This window comes from Apodemus sylvaticus, chromosome 23 (genome assembly GCF_947179515.1).
Source record: "Apodemus sylvaticus chromosome 23, mApoSyl1.1, whole genome shotgun sequence".
Classification (NCBI taxonomy): domain Eukaryota; kingdom Metazoa; phylum Chordata; class Mammalia; order Rodentia; family Muridae; genus Apodemus; species Apodemus sylvaticus.
In genome coordinates, this window is record NC_067494.1 from 52,669,898 (window position 1) to 52,694,831 (window position 24,934).

General features: G+C 34.7%; 2 protein-coding genes across 2 annotated transcripts in view; one reads left to right on the forward strand and one right to left on the reverse strand.

The window, feature by feature from the left end:
- Positions 1-24,934, forward strand: part of LOC127673567 (formyl peptide receptor 2-like) — a 476,281-nt gene that overhangs the window by 241,785 nt on the left and 209,562 nt on the right. The gene's annotated exons all lie outside the window — the stretch shown is intronic.
- LOC127673764 (vomeronasal type-2 receptor 116-like) lies at positions 1,916-19,704 on the reverse strand. Its single transcript, XM_052169528.1, has 6 exons — positions 19,484-19,704; positions 13,041-13,335; positions 11,902-12,693; positions 10,973-11,188; positions 9,288-9,411; positions 1,916-2,844 (listed from the first exon to the last, which is right to left on the reverse strand). The coding sequence occupies exons 1-6, from the start codon at positions 19,702-19,704 to the stop codon at positions 1,916-1,918; spliced, it is 2,577 nt and encodes an 858-aa protein (XP_052025488.1).

Sequence of the window (24,934 nt, forward strand, 5' to 3'; positions counted from 1 at the left end):
ACCTCATAAAATTACAAAGCTTCTATAAGGCAAAGGACACTGGCTGTAGGACAAATGGCAACTATCAAATTGGGAAACAATCTTTAGGGTTCTATATCTGATAGAGGACTAATATCCAATATATATGAAGAACTCAAGAAGTTAGAGTACAGAGAACCAAATAATCCTATTAAAAATGGGGTGCAGAGGAAAATGAAGAATTCTCAACTGAGTATGACCGAATGGTTGAAGAGTACCTAAAGAAATGTTCAACAGTCTTAGTCATCAGTGAAATGCAAATCAAAACAACCCTGAGATTTCACCTCACACCAGTCAGAATGTCTAAGATCAAAAACTCAGGTGACAGCAGATGCTGGTGAGGTTGTGGAGAAAGAGGAACACTCCGCCACTGCTGGTGGGATTGCAGGCTAGTACAACCACTCTGTAAATCAGTCTGGTGGTTCTTCAGAAAATTGGACAAAGTTCTACCTGAGAACCCTGTTATACCACTCTTGGGCATACACACAGAAAATGCTCTTACAAGTAAGAAGTACAGATGCTGCATTATTTCATCCCAACATTATTTATAATAGCCAGAAGCTAGAAAGAAGTCTCTCAACAGAGGTATGGATAGAGAAAATAAAGCACTTCTTAGCTATTACACACAAACAATGAATTCATGAAATTCTTAGGCAAATGGATGGAACTATAAAAATATCATTCTGAGTGAAGTAACACAATCACAAAAGAACACACATGGTATGCACTCACTGATAAGTAGATATTAGCCCAGAAGCCTGGAACACTTAAGATACAGTTCACATAGCACATGAAGCTCAAGAAGGAAGACCAAAGTGTAGATACTTCATTCCTTCGTTGAAGGGGGACCAAAATACACATGGGAGGAGATACAAAATCAAATTGTGGAGCAGGACTAGAGAAAAGGCTATCCAGAGACTGCCTCAATTGAGGATACATCCCAGATACATTTACCAAATCCAGACCCTATTGTGGATGCCAAGAAGTGCTTGCTGACAGGAACCTGATATAGCTGGCTCCTGAGATGCTCTCCCAGTGCCTGACAAATACAGATGTGGATATTCACAGCCAACCAATGGATTGAGCACAGGATGCCCAATGGAGGAGCCACAGAAAGGACCCAAAGAGCTGAGGAGTTTTGTAGCTTCATAGGAGGAACAACAATATAAACCAACCAGTACCCCCAGAGCTTCCAGGAACTAAACCTCCAACCAAAGAGTACACATTGAGGAACCCAGGGCTCCAGCAGCATATGTAGCAGAGGATGGCCTTATCAGATATCAATGAGAGGAGAGACCCTAGGTTCTGTGAAAACTTGCAGCAAAAGTGCAGGAGAATTCCAGAACAGGGAAGCAGGAGTAATTTAGTTGGTAAATAGGGGTACGGGACATGGGAAAGGGGGTTTTCTGAGAGAAAAAGAAGAAAGAGGACATTTTTAAAAATATTTATTTATTTATTTATTTATTTATTTATTTATTTATTTATTTATTATATGTGAGTACACTGTAGCTGTCTTCAGATACTCCACAAGAGGGCATCAGATGTCATTATGGATGGCTGTGAGCCACCATGTGGTTGCTGCGATTTGAACTCAGGACCTTCAGAAGAGCAGTCAATGCTCTTAACCACTGAGCCATCTCTCCAGCCCAAGGAGGACAACATTTGAAATGTAAATAAAGAAAATATCTAATAAAAAAGAAATGTAAATAAACAAAATAGCCAATAAAAACTTAAAAGAAAAATACATGAAACAAGTAATTTTCTCTAAAAGAAAAGTTAAAGAAAGAAAATTTGATGAAATTGATTTCATATCATAATTTTATAATATATGTTTATAGTGGAATAGTGAATTAATTCAATCCTCTTAAAAGTTGCTAATATAGAAGCTACTTTTTCATTATCTTTTAAGAGACTTATTCTTTCGAGAACGTGTTTTGTCCCTGATATGATGAAAAGAATTTTTTTCTGGTCTCAACAAGATAATGTAACACTTAGGAGCAAATATGAAGCCAAGGAGGCCTGCACTGGAAGCTAAGATAGAGAACACTTCCATGGCCACCATGACTTTCCCCTTAGTGCTGTGGTAGACAGGAAGAAAGGTGACCCAGACACAGAAAAACACAAGCAAGCTGAATGACAGAAATTTGGATTCATTGAATGTATCAGGCAGATTTCTAGATAAGAAGGCCATGGTGTAACCCCCAAGTGCCAAGGAGCAGAGGTATCCCAGAACACAGTGGAAGGCCACAGATGATCCCTTGTTGCAAAAAAGCAGGATGTGTCCATGTTCAGCTTGGAAATCTTGGTCAATAAATGGAGGAGAAGTTGCCATCCATAGTCCACAAAGAAGAAGTTGGATCAGAGTGCACAAAGGAATTACATAGTTTGGAGCCCTTGATGTCATTAACCACCTCACCATTCTCCCTGGAAAGGTGGCCTTGAAGGCAATGACCACAGTAATAGCTTTGGCCAACACAGTAGCTAGAGCCACAGTAAATGCAACTCCAAATATGGTCTGCTGAAGGATGCAGGAGGCTGCATTTGGCTGACCAATGAAGGTCAAAGAACAGAGTAAACAGAAGGTGAGTGTAATGAGCAAGGTGAAACTGAGACCTAGATTATTGGCTTTCACAATGGGAGTGTCTCTGTTTTTCACAAAGACCCCAGTTACAAAGGCTGTGAGTGCAGATAAACTCAGAGCTATACTGGCCAGTGTCCTCCCCAAGGGGTCGTCATAGTCAAGAAAGCTCACAGTTTTCTGGAAGCAGTGGTTCTTCTCTGCATTGGCATAGTGACTCTCTGGACACTTCACACACTGATCCACATCTGGTCAGAAATGGAGATTATCATGAGGTCATGAGTCCAGACTGAATTGGTTCCTATTTTGCTGAGTCATTTCTATGGACAAGGTCACTCACAAATTTTATCTTTTTTTTTTCCTTAGGGAAAAAGTAATAATCACACTACTGTGAATACTTACTTACCTATAAAGATTTCCTTCTTCCTTTTGTATTTCTATAAGTATCTATGTTCACAGGCAGTGGATTTTCGTTCAATTATTCTTTGTTTCCCACCATTACACTCTTTCCCTTACATAAGTTATCTGCACTTCTATAGGAAATAATTTTTCTCTTTAGGTAGATAACAACTTTCGGTAGTTTCTCTTAAAGTCTACCTTCTTATATAGTGACTTGATCTAACTTAATATTTTTCCTCTTTTGACTTACAAGTTTTTCTGCCTTTTAGACATTGGTATATCTCCTTTGGAGGTAACTAATATATGGAATTTCATTGCATAAAGTACAATGGTCCTGATATCATCTCATAAATTACATATGTTTTATGATTTACACATGCAAAAGAGAGAGTATAAGAAGCAACCATTGGACCTGATGGGGTTCATTGCCCCAGTGTAGGGAAATGCCAGGTCAGCAATGCTGGAGTGGGTATGTGGGTGGGTGGGGGAGCACCCTAATAGAGGCAGTGGAAGGAGGATGGAATAGGCAGTTTCTGGAGGGGAGATCTGAAAAGGGGATAACATTTGAAGTGTTAATAAAGAAAATATCCAATAAAAAGGAGTATTTTTTTGCAATGAGTTTCATATAATGCTTTTTTGCCAGTCAGTCATAAATTTACTTTTCTTTTTAAAATTCTGTGTTTGTAAATTCTCTTCTCTCTCTGCTGGAGTTTAGTGAAGAAACCTCATTACATTAGTAAATACAAAAAGCTCCCAATAACTGTTTTCATATCAATTAGGCCAAGAACCAATGTTCAAATAAAAAATTATTGCCATAGCTGACAGACTTTAGAGAATATTTTCATATTACTCTACTCTTGAAATTTTGTATATGTTAGGATTAGCCTAAAATATCTTACATTAGCAATATACCCAAATATTTCTACATTTCTTAAAATGTGAATTTACCATCAGATTTAAAATTTTAACTCATTCATACTATTAAATTAATCTCTACTAAAAATAGTATTACATTATTGTACAATTTTCAATAAGCATTATTTTTAAATTTGCATTGTTTAGTATTCATGCAGTAGAGTTTATAAATATAATCCATGGCAGATATGGTCTTGGTATGTGACCAGTTGTTATTATGCATACACAGGATACATTCAAAAACTCAGTTTGTGATATGCATATAATATGCATGAGCACATACCTATACATGAATGCATGCATACACAATAATATGCAGACACACACATAATATACATAGGCATATACTTATAAATATACAGCATACGCACACACACACAGACTTTTTAATTTTTGCAGCCAAAATTAAAACATGCAGGGTGATAAGTTATCTTTCAAAAGTTATTTCCTCAGGGGGACCAAGTTTTATTTAGTTGAATGGAAATTTATTAAAAGACTGTCAACAGTGAAATGAAAAACTTCTATTTTAGAATTTTAGGAAAGTATGGCTGACAGATGCCACCTTAGTCACCCAAATCATGTTATTCAGTTTATCAGTTCAGACTCTGTGTATTTCTGTAATACAATACCATTTACAATGTTAAAATTGACAATAGATAGGAGGTTTGCAGAGGGGTAATAAGGAAAGTTGATACCATTTGAAATGTAAATAAAGCAAATATCTAATAAAAACTTCATAAATTTTCATTTAATTCACTTTATCTGCTTATTAAAATATTTCTGCTACTTTTTATAATTTAGAGTGAAAAATTAATAATATTCAGTATAAATTTTATGATGCCATGCCAAAACAATTAAGCATAATTGAGATTCAGTGATGAGAGTATTAAGTAACTTATATAAAATATGTTTTGAATTTGATGGTGATAAAATATTATAATCCTGTGTCTTTCATGTTCTCTATCTCTGTTTTTCTGTACCTCTCTGTATATCTATCTTTAGATATACATATATATATATGTGTGTGTGTGTGTGTGTGTACATATATGAATATGTATATATATGATGTATGCATGCATGTACATATATAAATACATATATTATACATGTATATACATATATATCTATAACTTTAATTCATTGCTAGATATTCACTTTGAAAATTAGTAATAAAAAAAAATTGAGCTGGACAGTCGTGGAGCATGCCTTTAATCCCAGCACTTGGGAGGCAGAGGCATGTGGATTTCTGAGTTCGAGGCCAGCCTGGTCTACAGAGTGAGTTCCAGGAAAGCCAGGGCTACACAGAGAAACCATGTCTTGAAACCCCACTCCCCAAAATTGCCAAGTATTGTCTCATGATAGCAAACTCATCAATTTATGCAGTAATTTGGGAATTAGATCATTAGTTGCAAGAATCACATGCAAAGTGCCAGACAAGAGTCCTTCTCTCATACACACTGTGTTCTTAATGAAAACAAAAGCTAACTCGGCAGATCCTAGCATAATGTTACTTGCACACTTCAAATAGTGATACCAATTAATCTATTATATTCAAAAATCAAATCTGTATCATTCACATACAGCAACAGAAAATAGAAAAGGATATCTAACTAATACTAATGAAAATGAGGGTTGTAATAGCAATAACTATCAATTGCTTCTTGAATAAACTCAGCTAGATATTTTCTAAGTAAAAATTTTAAAAACATTTAAGGGGTTGTGTTGTTATGCTGTCTTAGTTATTGTTCTATTCCTGTGGAAATACAATAGTTCATACAAATTATTTGACTGGGTTCTTTGCTTATAGGTTTACTCTGTTAATCCACTTCTGCCACATCTGAAAGCAAGACAGCATTCAGGCAGATATGACACTGGAGCAGTTGATAGGTTTTTATACCCTGAATTGAAAGCAGAATAGAGAATGCAGAGAGCTCAAATGTCACAGAACCTTTTAAAATCTCAAACCTTGCATCTTGTAACACATCTCCCCAAAAGATCTCTAATCTTCAAAACAAACAAACAAACAAAAAAAACAAAGAAACAAAAAAACACTAATCTTCAATGAAAGGCCTAACAGCAAAATAAAATGTTTTGTTAAAATTTTATCCAAGAGAAGGCAAGAAGATAGCTATCACTGTAATATGCAGATACCTACTAGAAATCAGTGTCTTCTGAATATATTGGGCAGTTGGACTTACAAGTTTATAAGATAAAGACTTAAGCCAGACCAAAATCCCATGTAAAGAGTTGGGGACGAAAGAGTTTGAACATTCGAAAGTTCTGTGATGGGAAACATGATTAAAACTTTAGCTGAAGGGGTTTACAGCCCCAAGGGACAAAAAATTACTTCGGACACAAGACATCCCAAGACTCCTAGGGACTGAACCATCATCCAAGGGGTACACATGGTTCCAGCCAAAAATGTGGCAGAGGAATGCCTTGTTGGGCATCAGTAGGAAGAGTGGTCTTTTGTCAGGTAAAGGCTCAGTAGAGGCCCCAACAAAGGGAAACTGATGGGGATGGGGGGATGGGAGGGAGGTGGGAGTGCGTTGGGTAGAAGGGCATATACATGGAGGCAGGGGATGGGAGAGGGGGTAGGGAATCTTTGGGGAGGGGGGCTTTTGGGAGGGGGAAAATTGGGAAAGGTTTTGCCATTGGCAATGTAAATGAAGAAGATACTCAATAAAAAAAAAAGAGTTGGGGAAGGTATGAAACACACCCCCAGAAAATAATATATTGGCAATTGGTAGCTCATGGGAGGACAGTCATTTTTATCATGCATCACATGTTTGGTTGATCATTGTCAAGTGAGATCTACAAACACAGAAGTGGATGAGTACAACAGAAAGTATTTCATAGGTTAATTAGAATAATTTTGTATAGTAAAGAAAGAAGGGAATAAATCTGGGATGATTGAGATGGGTAGGATGGTTTGTATATGCTTGGTAGAGAGAGTGAAACTATTAAAAAGCCTTGTTTGCATAGGTATGTCTCTATGTCTCTATGGCCATAGGTCCCTGGTCCTAGGTGTAGAGAAGGCAGATTTAGATTAATTACTTTAAAAAAGGAAGTCTCAAAATCAGCCTGGTGTAAATTCTGTTGTATAGTCAATAAAGTACACTTTTTTTGAAGAGGATTTTAATGAAAAGAAACAGGCTGAAAAAGGAAAATTATAAAACATGGTTAAAACATTAAAGGGGAACAGAAAAGTAGAATGGAGCTGAATTCTGTGTTCAAGGAAATAAAGCAAATAAGGGACTAGGGCATTGGGGAAGATCCTACCATGTTGTTTAGGTCCAGGAATAGGGGTGCACACATTTATTCCCAGGAGACAGAGGCAAGCATATCTCTGAGCTCAAGTGCAGCCTAATAATGAGCAATCTATAAGTAAAGAAAAGCTTAAATCCAGGCTTGGAGGACCACACCTTTAATCCTAGGATTTAGGAGATAGGTATGCAGATCACTGAGTTCAAGGTAAATCTATAGAACAAATTCCAGGACAGCCAAACTTAGTCTGTGTAGGAGACAGAAAACAGCAAGCAGGCTATAATGTAATAGAGTAAAAGATACAAAATTTCAGTCCCAGGAAACAGCAAAACTCAGTAACATCATAATGAATCTCTAGTATTAGAGTCAAGAATAGAAGGGACTATTGGACAATTGATGTTTATTAGCTAGAGATAAGAAATTAGTAGTATTTAAGAAGAGACCAGCATCACTGTGGTGAATTCTGGGAAGTGTTTTCTGAGAGCACAAAGAGGCTGTGTTCTAGAGATAGCCATGGTTGCACCTATAGCTAGAGATATACTTGGTAATGTGTAAGAATTGCCCTGGAGGTACTGGATTCTAAGGTGTGAAGCAGTCATGGAGAGCAGTTGAGGCTTGTCATTGTAAGAAGACATAGAAGGCCATTGGTGAAGGTGAAACTTCAGCTGCAGTTGATGGCCCAGGATTAAGTGGTCATGCAAAGAAGTTGAAGCATGGTACCATAAAAAGATGCTATGAGAGGCTATTGATGAAGCCTAGGTGTAGCAGAAAACCCTACTATATGTCAATACCATGAGATGAATACCCAGAATACCAATAGCTGTGGAGTGGAGGCAACCAGAGCCTAGAGGGCTACGGATGGCAGAGCTAGAGAAGTGATATAAGTCATTTGGATGAGCCCAGAAGAAGAAGCTGTGAAATTGAAGTTGACATGGAGACCCTAAGATGTTAAAGATGCCAGTGATGTGAGATATGTTTTGAGGTAAGCTGCTAACAGGGAGTGGTACCAGCCCAGGAGATAAAAGTTTGTGACACCCAACAAAGATGAAAAAGGAGTTGGGGAATTGAAGTCCACTTTGCCATCAGATGTAGAGATGCAGAGTTTGGAGTTTGAACAGCTAGTTTACTATCTTGCTTGGGGGAATTACAGTTAATTGATTTAATGAATCTTAGAAAAAACTTTGAACTTTGGACTTTTAACATTGTTGGACAGTTATAGACTATGAGGACTTTAGAAGTCAGACAAAATGTATTTTTTATTATTATGGTATGGCTAGGTATCAAACCCATCGACTTGGGTTTGAACAAACCTCTGTGGGCCAGGGAGTGGAATGTGATGCTTTGCATATGCTTGGCCCAAGGAGTGACCCTATTGAAAGGTGTGATCCTGTGGGAGTAGGTGTGGCATTGTGGGCATGGGCTTTAAGACCCTTGTCCTAGCTGTCTGGAAGGCAGTCTTCTGTTTGACTTCAGAACAATATTTTGAACTCTCAAGTCCTCCTATATAAAGTCTGCCTGGATACTCACATGCTTACACCTTGATGAGAATGGACGGAACTTCTGAATTTCAAAGCTAGCAAAATTAAATGTTGTCTTTTTTAAGAGTCACTGTGGTCATGGTGTTTGTTTACAGCAGTAAAATCCTAAGATAAGGAGCAAATATAATCAAAATGCATGGTAAAAAATTATAGAACTAAAACAGGAGAGAAAATATATTTGAAAATGAGTTGGAGATAATCACTACTATGAAGATTTAAAGATCTGGGTATTAAATTTATTGAAACACAGCTGAAAATCTTAGACTGATATGTTATCAATATGGGCTAAATGGTACCATCAAATGAAACATACTGTTGAGTATACTGAAGATATTTATTTTTTCTTCCACAATCAATATTGGCACTGAATCTCAGATATAAATCAATTATGATTTTTTAATGACCACAATGATCCATTTCAAAGAGATTGTAAAGAATTATGACAAATAAATTCCTAAATAAAGAAATAAAAAGTTTTTATTTCTGATTTGAATTCAGACCATATTCATCGGCCAGTTTATTATGGAATCCTCTGGAGAAGTGGAAAAGATTTCTGTAAAACCTGCATTTACCTGTATCATTGGAAATTTCATTGTCAGCACAGGGAGTGCAACTGTAGCAGCAGATGGCCTTGCCCTCCAGGATAACTTTTCTGAATCCAGGCATACAACTCTTACTGCACACAGACTGTGGGATCTTAGGAAAATGATAGGAAATTTATCTAAATCTTATGGTTTTATGAAAAATGAATATAAATAGGATTTTTGACTATTATGTACTGAATTCACAAGTATTTTTGAAAATAAATTTAGAAAGATTATGCCCTGGAAAAACAAATGTGCTAAAAGATTCATCTGAGAATTATTAGATAGATTGTACTATCTACCTAATAATTAGAAAAAATTGTACATATAATGAGTTATGGGCAAGTTTTAGAAAGATTGGTGATAAAGAATATAATATAGACCACAGAATTGCTCCAGTTTGATACTATCTTTGTACTTTCTGACTAATGCATTGATCACCATTACTTCCACCATGCTTTTGAACCTGGTCTTTCAATTTGATGGGATTAGATTGGACATAAAAACAAAGGCATGCGTATTTCTAGGAAGAAATATCAAGATAAATCTAGCTAAGTTGCAATGAGACATTCAGAACAAATACACAGAAGATAGAAGGGAGTGGTATTATTCATGATTTTCTATATTCATATGTAACCTCAATTTGGAAATCATATATTTCCAAATATAATGAACTACACCTTCAAATCATTTCTTAAGTTATTACAATTCTGTATTTATTTTAGTATATAGGCAAACTAGTAGATAGGAGATTTACCATGTGCACACCATACAAGACTCCTCCCGAGGTTCAAAAAGCTAGGACAATTGTTCATAGGGTAGAATTTTTAAGCAAGAATGACAATGGACCTATTGATAATATATGGACAGTTAAGAGATTAACTATCCCTTAACTTATCCCTTAAGTTAAGACTTATGGTATTGAAAATACTATACAGGATAAAGTATTTAGATGCCTATTTCCATATTAGTGCCACCATTTGGCAAGCAATTTAAACTTTAAAGATACAGACTTGCTGGAGAAATTATTTCAATGTGGTTGGAATTGAAACATTTTGATCATCTTCTCTAATCTAGGTTTCTTATTGTTTTTACTGTAAATACTGGTGTATAGAAACATCTTTCTGGTGTTTTAGGCTGTTTTCATGACTAAGCAATCCTTGTTGTCATGTTCCCATCCATGATGGACTTTCATACTTCTGGAACCATAACCAAAAGTATATTGTTTTTTCCATAAATCACATTTGGATGTTCTTTTGATCACACAATTAAAAGTAAATTTTATATTGTTCCATGTTATTAATACCAAATGAGAAAATTTCTAAAACACTTTGACCCAAGTGTTTTAGACTTGGGTCAAAACTGGAAGAGGAAATTAACTGCTCTGTAATGTCATACAAGAGACATTACAGAGCAGTTAATTTCCTCTCCCAGTTTTCCTAAATTTCAAAATAATATTCATATTAAAAATACTGTAGGCTTTATTTAACACTGAATACTTCCACTAATCTGAATGACGAAACAAGGAAACAATTTCCTAGAACTACTACTTTGTTATTTTAGTCTAGTAATCAAAGATTGATGGGCCTTATGTCAGAAAACAATTGTTCCATCTGAAATTTAAATTTTATTATTAACACAAGCTTAAAGCAATGATTTCACACATAGCCCACCTCTGAAAATCCTTCTGCCCATTGTATCATCTTCTCAGACAAGGACAACTGTTGGTCTTTGGGAGCATTTGCTGAAAAGGATCCTATTTTCACCTTTTGTCCAAGACCCTTTGGTAAATTCCAAAAATTAAGAATGTCATATTCTGCATTTAATTTCTCTCTTCCACCTAAATTCATGTTGTCTCTCTCAGCAATGTCCTTCAGGAAAATGTTAAGCTAAAAGAGATTCATGAATTTATATTATACTGTGTCCAAGAGGCAGAATTGAACTAATGGCTTTGAATGTATCTTATTTATCTTAAGTTATTATGAGAAAGTCAAGTTAATGAAGTTTCCATTAATGTTGAATAAATGAACAGCTGAGTATGAGGAATACCATTCTGCTTTTGAATGTCAACTCAGCGTCAAGAGAAAACTATGAACAAACTTTGGTAATGAATGAATGATTTCTGACTCATGCAAATGTTAACTTTCTTGAAACCTCGCTAGACCCATTGACATTCAGAATACCTTCAGAGTTATACAGTCTAAAATGAGGGTGTTGATATCTCAAGGGTAAAAAGGGTGTTATTTAGGTATAAAAGCACTCTCAGTATTTCACTTAAATGTATATTCAGTTAATCCTGTGGCAATATATACACATAAAAATTATTGATTTGTATTACATGTATTATCATGAGAATATTGTTTATCTAGCTTTTGATGATATCACATTTGTATCGACTAATAACATATCTTAATGTTATCTTTCATCCCATTTATTAACAACACACACTTGAAAATGTCTTGATCTCTAAATGAGTTTAGAGACAAAAAAATTGTTATGACTGTGGACAAGATGAAAATAATTTCAAAATACCTAACTTGCTGTCATTGCAGATCTCATATATCAAGGTGCTGATAATACAATATAGTGGAGTGGTTATTACCTGCCAGGGGAAGAAGTTCATCCCTTCCCCATTTTGATGTGGTTGTATTTGTATTTGTTGAAGACGCATTTGATGCAGACTGTGAGCCACAGCATATACAGCTTTGTAGATATTGCTGCTTTCTTCACTGATTGCCATGTCCAATATATGACTAGGTAACACATCCAGAGAAGCATTGGACTGACAGTTAGGTGACAGTTGACAATCAATATCAGAAAATGAGCACTTGAAAAACAAATGCCAAAACTTAGGAAGGTAAATGTCTTCTGGGTATTTGTATGGGTTAACTGTTTGAATAAACTTAGTAAGCTCAAAACTCGCTCTATTATGGTGTGTAAAAATTAGGCTACCATGGAATGAGTCAAGCATGAAATAGTCAGCAAAGTCAGTAATATGAGGTTCAATGTTCATGACCCAGACTTTTCCTGTTAACAATCTTTGCCCAATATTTCTCACTAGACCTGTGAGGGAATCAATGTCACCATAAATAATTATGACATTTGTCTCATCCATATTTTCCCAGAATTTGTAAAAATATGCATTCCATGTGATAGGGATCATCTTCAAAAAAGCTATGCAGATGCCGTTTCTTTCCATATCTTCTCTGAACTCTGATAAAATTATATTCCCTTTGTGGTCATCTGGGAGAATAAGACCAACCCAGGACCACCTAAAATGAACCATCAAAGATACAATGCCAAGTGAAATTGATGAGTCCTTGGGGGCCAACTGGTAGAGAGAAGAATACTGACCACGGTCACTCAAAATGGGATCATAGGAACCAAAAGACAGCTGAACCAAGTAAGAGGAAGAATATTAACATCAAGCAAAATTTCATTCCTGAAGCAACAAATGACAACAGAAAACAAAGGTAGATTTTTCTTAATTTTAAAGGAAAATTCCATTTACAGGATTTAACAGAAATTCCTCCCAAGCCTGTTAGTTTCAAGGAAATACCTGGGTTTATTCATGTTACCATCCTTTCTGTTTCATGGAAGAGAGATTTGGATTGATATCCAATTATTTGTATACTTGCTTTGATGTTAAATAATGTTAATACCCCTCTTGTAGTTTTAAAAACCCCTGTATCATCAAGAAAGAGACATGATTCCCCAGTCCCACACTCCACAACTTCTTACCTGAGGAAATTTAAAGAGCTGAAGTAATGTTCCAATTTGGGCAGACGTTGTCCATGATGTTCCTGTGAGGGCAGTAGTAAAATTGCTTTTGACACAATTGTAATTTGGTAAAATCATTTTCTGCCCTTGAGCAGTGAGCCAAAAACATACATTCATCAGAGTTTCCTTCTTAGTGAATCTGACATTGTAGAAATCAAATCCAATAGATATATTAGGTAAAAGATTGGGGTTCCCATTGATCTCCTCAAGGGCAAAGAGCAAAGCCAGAATATACTGGTAGTTCTTAAAATTATAGCTGTATAAATGACAAAACATAAACAAAAGGAATACAACATGGATCACATATTGAGTAGAGTAAAATTTATAGTTCATCTTTGTTTCCATTAAATATAAAATTTAATTTTTTCCCCATGCATAGGTGGAACCAGATGGGTAAATATGTTAAGATTGGCAAGATCTTTTATTATTACTAATCATAAATTATAGTTCCTCAAAGCATAATTTATTTTTTTTTCAGAAAAGCCACCTGTTCCTATCATATTTTATTTATTTTTTATTTTTTACATGATATAAAAAATTCAGGCTACATATCATGAATCACTTTCCCCCAAAATGACAGATCTTCTAATATTTTGATCATGGCTTTTGAGATGTTTAATTATGAATACCCACCATTTTATTAGCAAAGCAATAATATTTTAGAAATAATTTGTTTATTAAATAATATTCCAAGTTATATACATTTCTTATGGATCATAGTTGCCATAACTCTGATATTATTTTTCTTCATATTGCAGTCACAAATTACTAGTGGATAATATACCATATTTGAACTTATTCTATATGATCACTGGATGACATGCATGCACTCACATTCTTTTGGGAAATAGTACCTGAGGTCATGACTCTTTTATTGGAACGTTATACTCCTGAGACTTCCTTTCATTTGTATTTTAATAGCTTATCTGAAGAGAAAAATAATTTTTCCCCAAAAGACCCCAAATCCACACTGACATAAAAAATACATTTAGTTTCAGTGTCAGAGTATTGGACATAAAAAAATACTTCATTTAGGTTCCATTGTGTAATGTTTTATTCCCCCAAAAGTCTTATAGAACTTAATTCAGTATCAGTGGGAAGATTCTAAAGACTCTTGTTCTTATAATCAGTGGTTGGAAACAATCTCAAGCAAGTAATCTCAATGATTCATAGGAAGGTATATTTATGATTTCATAGTCTGTATAACTACACACAATATCCTGTAAATGCTCATATGAATCAAACACCAGCATGGAGAATGGGGGTATCCACAGAAACCAACCACAAGCTGAAAGGCTGTTGTTCTTCGTGTTTTATTGCTGTGAGAATATGACCATGGCAACACAATGACCATGGCAACTCTCATAAAGGAAAACATTTAACTGAGAATAGCTTAAACTTTCCATGTTTTCATCTAGTATGGTCTTGATAGAAAGTACAGCAGTATAATGGCAGAAATGCCAACTTATAATTTTACATCTTAATCCACATACAGCAAAAGTGGAAACTAAGACACATTGGCAAGACTTTGGCTTATTAGTCCAATAAACCTTCCCTTACAGTGACACACTTACTTCTTACTCAAACAAGGTCACACCTCCTAATAGTGCTACTCATTATAAGCAAAAGATTTAAAAACAATAGAATATGGGACGTATCCCTGCTCAAATCACTGCATTCAAGTCTTTGGCATTCTTAATCTGGTAGTCATAACATAATGCAAAATGCATTTAGTCTATCTTCAAAAGTTCCCATAATTTAAAACATTCACAAATTTGTTTAAATTCCAAAGTTCAGATTCTCTTCTGAGAATCCAGCATGCTCTCATCAAGTAACAGGAAAATAAAAGAGCAGAACACATACTTATATAATGACTCAGAATATACATTAGGAGCATAGTGAGGTCATGCTAAATGAAAGTAAGACAACATACAAGCTGACCAAACTCAAAACTTTACATCTCTCTATGTTAAAATACTGTTCACTCCTTAAAATATCCAATTCCTTTCATCTTCCTTGACTGTAAAAGCCTTTTTTCTTAGGATTATTCCATTTGACAATAGCAGTGGTTTTTGGTTGGTATCTCTGGGTTCAGGCATCTTCTACATCACCTGATCTCCTTTCTTATTCTTAACTCATGGACTATTCCTTCATTAAGAGCCGAGAATGACATAATCTTATACACATGCACACATACACACATACACACACACACTCATACACATACCCACACTCTAACTGGGGTATGCTTTGAAGGAATCTGCTCAAAGTATAATAATCTTCTAAAGGAAATAATTCACAAAATGGTTAACCACCTCCAAATGAAAGCCTATAAACAAATGAATTACACAGGCTGAACAGGTTTTTAAAGACTGAAGAGAAATTCATTAGTTTATTAAAAATATGTACTAATGGTCAGCTTTCATGTTGAATATATGTTAATCAGGCTAGGAACAAAGACACATGATGGACAAGAGCCATATGATAAGAAAGTTAGACTTAAATACAAAGAGCTATTCTCAGCATCACAAAAAAATTCTTAGCTTCTGGAAAACATCGAAAGAAAGAACCAGAGAAAAAGAAAAGGAAGATAATACTAAAGATGATGGCTAAACCCAAGAAACACAAAGTAATGGTATGAATAAACATATTGAACTCTGATTATTTTTAGTATTTCTTCCCTCAGAAATTTTGAATCTGGTATCTCAGAGACTGGATCAAAATTCATTATGATTAATATATGTAAAGTTCCTATATGTCCTAGGTGTTACTCAAAATATTGGGGTTTGGGCCATGTGAAAATGTTAAGAAAGTAGAAATCTAGTTCAGTATTAAAATATAAGATTGTATGTACTCAGAAAAAAGTCATTCTGATGAATCAGATTTGATATTCCAAGAGGTATGATAGTCACAACAAAATATCATACAAATCACCTGTAAACATCAAACATCAGAGAAATGACTTGTATAAATTTTTACAGCATAAAATTTCTTGAACATCTTAGAAAATATCATTATTTATTTATGCAATTGAAATAGAACAAAGTGAAATTATGTTATTTAATTTCATATTTTTTGAGAATAGATTTAATTTTATAGAAAATCAGTCTATATATGTCTGAATTATTACTGAAGGTAAATATTTTAGTTGTATGCACATATCTATATAAGATGAATGGAAATCTAATATTTCCATGCTAAAAAACAAGCGACACCTGTACTTACCTCAGTGAGACTGCCAAACACCCTTAGGCCAGAAAGTTTGCTATATATTTTATGAACTGATTGTGTTGGTATTTCTGGTTTTGCTCAAAAATGGATATTACATCTTACATATAAAACACACTGATAAAAAGCTAACAAACTATACCTGATTGCCAATGAGAAACATAAACTGGGAATGAATGAAGGCAAGTGGAAGCAAGGGGAAAACACAAAGGAAAGGTTTTCTAGCTACATAAATAAAAGGAATGCCAGGAAGGAATGTTGTGAGTACTCAGGATCCAGTCAGGCTCCTTGTACTGAAAAACCATACTGCTGAAATTCAAAGAGAAGGATATCAATGAAAAGGAAACCTAAAATCAAAATATAGTTTAGATTAGAAAAACATTAACTGAAAATGTACATTTGATAGACATAAAGACTCCAGGATTTCATTATCTACAAAAGAAATAAAAAAATTGACAATGCAATATTTTATAGGTTCTTCATTTTTCAAACAAATGTAGTCTTCATTTGGATTGGTGTATATGTTTATAATTAAATAACTGCATTTCAAAAGGATACATTTTTGTATATTATCAGGGAATAAATATTGAAAACTTTTAGCTGTAGTCTAACTTCCTATAATTTGAGCAACAAACATAAAATATCAAATATGAATAAAATATATCATAAAGTGAAATACTTTAAAATAACTTTCAAGATAAAAGCTTCTTTATTTATTATGAAAATAATATGATGATGGCACATAACTACTATCTACATTGTTAAGAAATATGTTCTACAGGGAAGTGGGAAGGGGTGGATGGAAGAACAGGGGGACGGAAGAGGGCTTATGGGACTTGTGGGGAGTGGGGACCCAGAAAAGGGGAAATCATTTGAAATGTAAATAAAAATATATCAAATAAATTAAAAAATCATGTAAAAAAAGAAATATGTTCTAGAGATATGCCAACTTTATAAAGCTACAAATACATGAAATTAATATATGGTTGATAAAAACCAATTTGAGATATAAGTTTATACCTGTATTTTAATTGATGTGATGGAAAATAATTTACTCATAAAAACAAAGTGGAAATTTTCTGTTGTATTTAGAAAAATACTAGAAAGATCAATAAAAGGACTGAACATATTGCCTAATAAATTTTTTTAGCCAGTGTAGGATCCTAGAACTGGCTTAGAAAGGCTGAGATTGATCTCACTACACTCATTGTAAGATGAGAAAATTTGTCCTCACAATTTTTCTTTCACCTGAAAATATGAGCTGTATAAAAAGTATGTGCACACACACAAAAGTTATATAATAATATATTTGAAAAAACTATAGTATTAATACAACAATAAAAAAGCCTATTTACTCTTAAAATTATTCTATATTCAACAGGAACACTCTACACAATGAATATTCATTTCTTACATTTCCTAAATGATAGATAAAAAGAATGAACCACTCAGAAAATGTTACTTTTAAAATACAAGAATATAATGACAGCCCACTTATAAATGTGATAGTAACAAGGAAAACATGTGTGCTTACAAACATATAATAAATAAGAATCACAGACATAAGAAATAGTCTATTTAAAATGCATAGAAAATTTCTAAACAGATAAGTAAAGGATTAAGTAAGAAAGATAAATAATGTTGTCAGCTTTGCAGTATGTATGTGTATTTGTGGTCAATTCTAAATAAAAATTATACTTCATGAATGAATTGTATGAAATAATATTGTTAACTTTTTTTCTCATAAAAGCCAATACTTTTCTGTCATGAATTTAAATTTTTTCTTACATAATGACAAGTTAAATATTTGTGACAACAAAAATATTTTATTTATAATGAACAAGCCAAACACTAATGATCGCTGAACAAAAATTAATCTTTGCTAGAATTGCTGAGAATAAAGGACACAGGAATAATGAAGTTACAAGGAACAAAAATATGATAAAAGAGACTCCCCAGCATCTTACAAGCATTTGAGAAAATTTTGTGATTTTTTTCTGAGATGATATATGATTGTCTAAAATAAATAGACCAATAATAAAGTATTAATATTAATAATTAATACAATCAAATTTTCCACAGCTATATTTGCTGTGTTAAATTTTCAAAAATAAGCCCCTCAGGGTAGCATAATGTTCAATATGTATTCATACCTAAACTTGTTTTCTCCTCCACTATGTTTGATGCACTTCTTAGTATCTCACTATGACTTTACCAAACACATAACATTGTCACATTGAGCATAATTTACCTTTACACCTATATTTCTTTTGGTTATTTTTTTTTTACTTGTTAACTGCCAACTTTTTAAAAAGGATTTCTAAATGTTGAAGTTCTATTTTACTGCCCTACTTTCTGAATAAGTACAGATACATAAGATGGTTATCATGGGATTGGAAGGTCTGATTGGGATAAATTCATCTCATCTCCCTGATTAGGAAACATACAGAAATATTTCTCTCTAATTCATAAAGGCCAGTCTAATATTATCCTTCCATCTGGAATATTTCACAAAACCTAAAACAGTCAAAAGAAGACCTCCTCATAGTCATGGTGTCTTGGTAAATTCAGCCATGAAAATGAAAATACTGCAAACAGATAGCATAAAGAGGTAAACACTGGGAACCTTAGAATAAAAATTAAATCAGCAAACAAACACTTATAAAAACATGAGATAGATGAAATATCTGTGAAGGACAAAAGCATTCACAACTTGTAATTGTGACACACTAATTTGAAATCAGCTGCATGTACCAAAACACAGTCTCCTCAATTAAGCAGCAGAGAAACACTGAGGACTTACTTCATTTAGTGAAGTAAGCACAAAAACACACCCAGAACATGAGCAACAAGGTCAGCCTGAAAATAATTTATCCTTCTTTGAGGCCATAATATTGAAAACTATTCTGACAGTGTGGTATAACAGCAATTGCAAAGAAGACGTATACTTTATTAATCAAATGAGAAAACTAAAATGAATAAACTCAAAGATACAATTTTATTCCACCTGAAAGAGGAAAGAGACAAAAGTGATAATTAATTTAAAGAATATATTTTAGAATATTTATAAGAGAAGTTGTTATATTAAAAAGGAACCAAAGTATTAATACATTTGAATGACCACATGTACTAAGTTATAAGAAGTCTAAATATTAAAAATGAATAATTGTACTTACTGTAAATAATTGTCCATATATTGGTATGGTAGAGTTGGATGTGGAACTTTGTTTTGAGAGTAATAAGTATGAATAGGAAAAAATGCACCTATTACAAAATCTCCTTCACGGTGAAAATCTTCAGGGGTTTTGTAAAAGCACATACTAATATTCAAAGTCATAAAGGCAGTGACACATTTGGGAATCTGTAAGAACAAGGAAATAAAAATCCAGTAGAACATCTTATTGATACATTGGTTTGCTTGATGCAGATCATGCAGGTCTAACACATATATGCTAAGGTCATGTTTTTGTAACTATGGTTGTTTTGAACTTTGTTCATGAGTGAGACTGTCACACTAATCATTCCAAAATTATTCTGTTGTCTCCTTCCCTTCTATTGGGAATTTTTAGCCTATTTCTCTTGAGCTGTACAGATAAGGCCCTCTATTGAAAGGAAAACAATGTAGAACATAAGTTTGCTCCTATTCTTTATTAGCCAAAGGCACTATGATTTCATCCAATGATAGAAATAGCCAGAGATCAGGGTTGAGCTCCTCTTGGGATGAATTGGCTAAACTTATGAAGCAAGAGACTTTTTACATGAAAAAAAACTTAGGCTTCTCCCCCATTTTACATCAGAGCAGTCCAATTACATGAACATGGAAAGGACTGAAATGAAAGCACTGCAGGTATATCTATTCAAAATTAATATAGTGCATAGCTTTTGAGAGGTCCCTTTTGTGGCTCAATAGGAAAGACACAGAGATATCTGTATAATATTGTTGATATTTTTTCTAGGGTAGTGTCTCAGGTAACATTCTAGACCCAACTCACTTGCGCCTGTGGTTCTATCAAGTAGATATCTCTCTGCTTAAGTCAGTCCTCTGTTGATCTCCCATAATTCATCATTCCTTTTCTGCATCTCAGTATTCCTAATATTCCTCTGAATTCCATGACACAGATAACATTTTTAACTAGTTCTTTAATAAATTATTCTTTTTTTCATATACACAAACACATAAGGAGAAAAACAAATCAAACAAGAAAAATAACAACAACATAAAATCTAGTGTGAGATATTCCACAACTTACTGAACATAAAAAAATCAGTATCAGTAGTGTTGTCTTTTGCTGTGTTCTACAGAAGTTTGCTTTTAACATTTTAAGAAGGTAATCTCAGAAAATCATGTCCTTTCTTCTGGCAGACAAGGAAGTCACAAACATTTATATAGAGAAATCAATGATTATGAGTTTCAGAAATGACAACAGTATTTATCTTGCCAGCAACTAACATGCTAGCACAACAATATACAATTTTTAATACAGGGACACACATTCATAGTCAGTTGACACCACAAGTGTAAGCATATGATGTATCAACATCTCTCCTCTTTACTCTAAAAGGAGCTTTATCTCTCACATTAGGGCACTATATACAATAAGAATAATTATGGGAAATAAGAATTGTATTTATAATATCCAGTTCATTTATATATCACAACCTTAAACAAAGTACTCCTACTATCTATCTTATCTTGGTGTGTTATATGTTCTCTCTCTCTCTCTCTTTTTTTTTTTTTGATTTTCTCTTCTACCAGGTTTAATATATCTGATCATTCATCCATTTGGAGTACACTTTGGTATAAGGTGATAAGCATGGATCTATTTGGATTCTTCTTTGTTTGACCAATAAAATTTGTTAAAGATGTGTTTTTAGTATCTATTTCTAGATTCCTTATAAAAAATAGGTGTCTAGAAATATGTAGATTTGTATCTATGTCTTCAGTTTGGTTCCATTGATCAGCATGTTTGTTTTTGTGCTGGTACCATGCTGGTTTTTAGCTCTGTAGTACAATTTGAGGTTCCAGCAGTTCTTTTATTATTCAGGATTATTTTAGCTCTCCTGAATGTTTTGTGTTTTCATACAGAGCTGGAAAATGTCCTTTCAAGATCTATTAAAAATTGCATTACAGTGTTGAAGCAAATTACAGTGCATGTATATATTGCTTTTAGTGGGATGGGCATTTTAACTATGTTAATCCTACTGATCCATGACCATAGGAGATTGACACAGAATTTGCTCATTTTAAATATATCTTTTATTTCTTCTTTGACAACTTCAAATATGTCTATAACATATCTTGACCTGACCATTTTTTTTAATAGGGTTATTTTATTCTCTGGAGTCTAACTTCTTTTTTTTAATTTTTTTTATTCGATATAATTTATTTACATTTCAAATGATTTCCCCTTTTCTAGCCCCCCACTCCCCGAAAGTCCCGTAAGCCCCCTTCTCTTCCCCTGTCCTCCCACCCACCCCTTCCTACTTCCCCGTTCTGGTTTTGCCCTATACTGCTTCACCAAGTCTTTCCAGAACCAGGGGCCACACCTCCTTTCTTCTTGTACCTCATTTGATGTGTGGATTATGTTTTGGGTATTCCAGTTTTCTAGGTTAATATCCACTTACTAGTGAGTGCATACCATGATTCACCTTTTGAGTCTGGGTTACCTCACTTAGTATGATGTTCTCTAGCTCCATCCATTTGCCTAAGAATTTCATGAATTCATTGTTTCTAATGGCTGAATAGAACTCCATTGTGTAGATATACCACATTTTTTGCATCCACTCTTTTGTTGAGGGATACCTGGGTTCTTTCCAGCATCTGGCAATTATAAATACGGCTGCTATGAACATAGTAGAGCATGTATCCTTATTACATGGTGGGGAATCTTCTGGGTATATGCCCAGGAGTGGTATAGCAGGATCTTCTGGAAGTGAGGTGCCCAGTTTTCTGAGGAACTGCCAGACTGATTTCCAGAGTGGTTGTACCAATTTGCAACCCCACCAGCAGTGGAGGAGTGTTCCTCTTTCTCCACATCCTCTCCAACACCTGCTGTCTCCTGAATTTTTAATCTTAGCCATTCTGACTGGTGTAAGGTGAAATCTCAGGGTTGTTTTGATTTGCATTTCCCTAATGACTAATGAAGTTGAGCATTTTTTAAGATGCTTCTCTGCCATCCGAAGTTCTTCAGGTGAGAATTCTTTGTTTAACTCTGTACCCCCATTTTTTAATAGGGTTGTTCGGTTTTCTGGAGTCTAACTTCTTGAGTTCTTTATATATATTGGATATTAGCCCTCTATCTGATGTAGGATTGGTGAAGATCTTTTCCCAATTTGTTCGTTGCCGATTTGTCCTCTTGATGGTGTCCTTTGCCTTACAAAAACTTTGTAATTTTATGAGGTCCCATTTGTCAATTCTTGATCTTAGAGCATACGCTATTGGTGTTCTGTTCAGAAACTTTCTCCCTGTACCGATGTCCTCAAGGGTCTTCCCCAGTTTCTTTTCTATTAGCTTCAGAGTGTCTGGCTTTATGTGGAGGTCCTTGATCCAATTGGATTTGAGCTTAGTACAAGGAGACAAGGATGGATCAATTCGCATTCTTCTGCATGCTGACCTCCAGTTGAACCAGCACCATTTGTTGAAAAGGCTATCTTTTTTCCATTGGATGTTTTCAGCCTCTTTGTCGAGGATCAAGTGGCCATAGGTGTGTGGGTTCATTTCTGGATCTTCAATCCTGTTCCATTGATCCTCCTGCCTGTCTCTGTACCAATACCATGCAGTTTTTAACACTATTGCTCTGTAGTATTGCTTGAGGTCAGGGATACTGATTCCCCCAGATTTTCTTTTGTTGCTGAGAATAGTTTTAGCTATCCTGGGTTTTTTGTTGTTCCAGATGAATTTGATAATTGCTCTTTCTAACTCTGTGAAGAATTGAGTTGGGATTTTGATGGGTATTGCATTGAATCTGTATATTGCTTTTGGCAAAATGGCCATTTTAACTATATTGATTCTACCGATCCCTGAGCATGGGAGGTTTTCCCATTTTTGAGGTCTTCTTCCATTTCCTTCTTCAGAGTCTTGAAGTTCTTGTCATACAGATCTTTCACATGTTTGGTAAGAGTCACCCCAAGATACTTTATACTGTTTTTGGCTATTGTGAAGGGGGTCATTTCCCTAATTTCTTTCTCAGCCTGCTTATCCTTTGAGTATAGGAAGGCCACTGATTTGCTTGAGTTGATTTTATAACCTGCCACTTTGCTGAAGTTGTTTATTAGCTGTAGGAGCTCTCTAGTGGAGTTTTTTGGGTCACTTAGGAAATGGAAGAAGACCTCAAAAAATGGGAAAACCTCCCATTCTCAGGGATCGGTAGAATCAATATAGTTAAAATGGCCATTTTGCCAAAAGCAATATACAGATTCAATGCAATACCCATCAAAATCCCAACTCAATTCTTCACAGAGTTAGAAAGAGCAATTATCAAATTCATCTGGAATAAAAAAAAACCAGGATAGCTAAAACTATTCTCAGCAACAAAATAAATTCTGGGAGAATCAGTATCCCTGACCTCAAGCAATACTACAGAGCAATAGTGTTAAAAACCGCATGGTATTGGTACAGTGACATGCAGGCTGCTCAATGGAACAGGATTGAAGATCCAGAAATGAACCCACACACCTATGGTCACTTGATCCTCGACAAAGAGGCTGAAAACATCCAATGGAAAAAAGATAGCCTTTTCAACAAATGGTGCTGGTTCAACTGGAGGTCAGCATGCAGAAGAATGCGAATTGATCCATCCTTGTCTCCTTGTATTAAGCTAAAATTCAAATGGATCAAGGACCTCCACATAAAGCCAGACACTCTGAAGCTAATAGAAAAGAAACTGGGGAAGACCCTTGAGGACATCGGTACAGGGAGAAAGTTTCTGAACAGAACACCAATAGCTTATGCTCTAAGATCAAGAATTGACAAATGGGACCTCATAAAATTACAAAGTTTCTGTAAGGCAAAGGACCAACAAATTGGGAAAAGATCTTCACCAATCCTACATCAGATAAAGGGCTAATATCCAATATATATATAAAGAACTCAAGAAGTTAGACTCCATAAAACCAAACAACCCTATTAAAAAATGGGGCACAGAGTTAAACAAAGAATTCTCACCTGAAGAACTTCGGATGGCAGAGAAGCATCTTAAAAAATTCTCAACTTCATTAGTCATTAGGGAAATACAAATCAAAACAACCCTGAGATTTCACCTTACATCAGTCAGAATGGCTAAGATTAAAAATTCAAGAGACAGCAGGTTTTGGAGAGGATGTGGAGAAAGAGGAACACTCCTCCACTGCTGGTGGGGTTGCAAATTGGTACAACCACTCTGGAAATCAGTCTGGCAGTTCCTCCGAAAACTGGACACCTCACTTCCAGAAGATCCTGCTATACCACTCTTGGGCATATACCCAGAGGATTCCCCACCATGTAATAAGGATACATGCTCTACTATGTTCATAGCAGCCCTATTTATTTTTTTTTGTTTTCCATTTTTTTATTCGATATAATTTTTTATTTACAATTCAAATGATTTCCCCTTTTCTATCCCCCCTCTCCCTGAAAGTCCCATAAGCCC

Bases quoted from the DNA above. Each gene is read 5' to 3' on its own strand.
- LOC127673764 (XM_052169528.1), bottom strand. From the start codon at position 19,704: ATGTTCTACTGGATTTTTATTTCCTTGTTCTTACAGATTCCCAAATGT. The intron at 12,694-13,040 runs GTAAGAAGTTGT...TACTTGGTTCAG, and splicing joins AGCTCTTTAAATTTCCTCAG to CTGTCTTTTGGTTCCTATGA. The intron at 11,189-11,901 runs GTAATAACCACT...AATCTCTTTTAG, and splicing joins TGAACTTCTTCCCCTGGCAG to CTTAACATTTTCCTGAAGGA.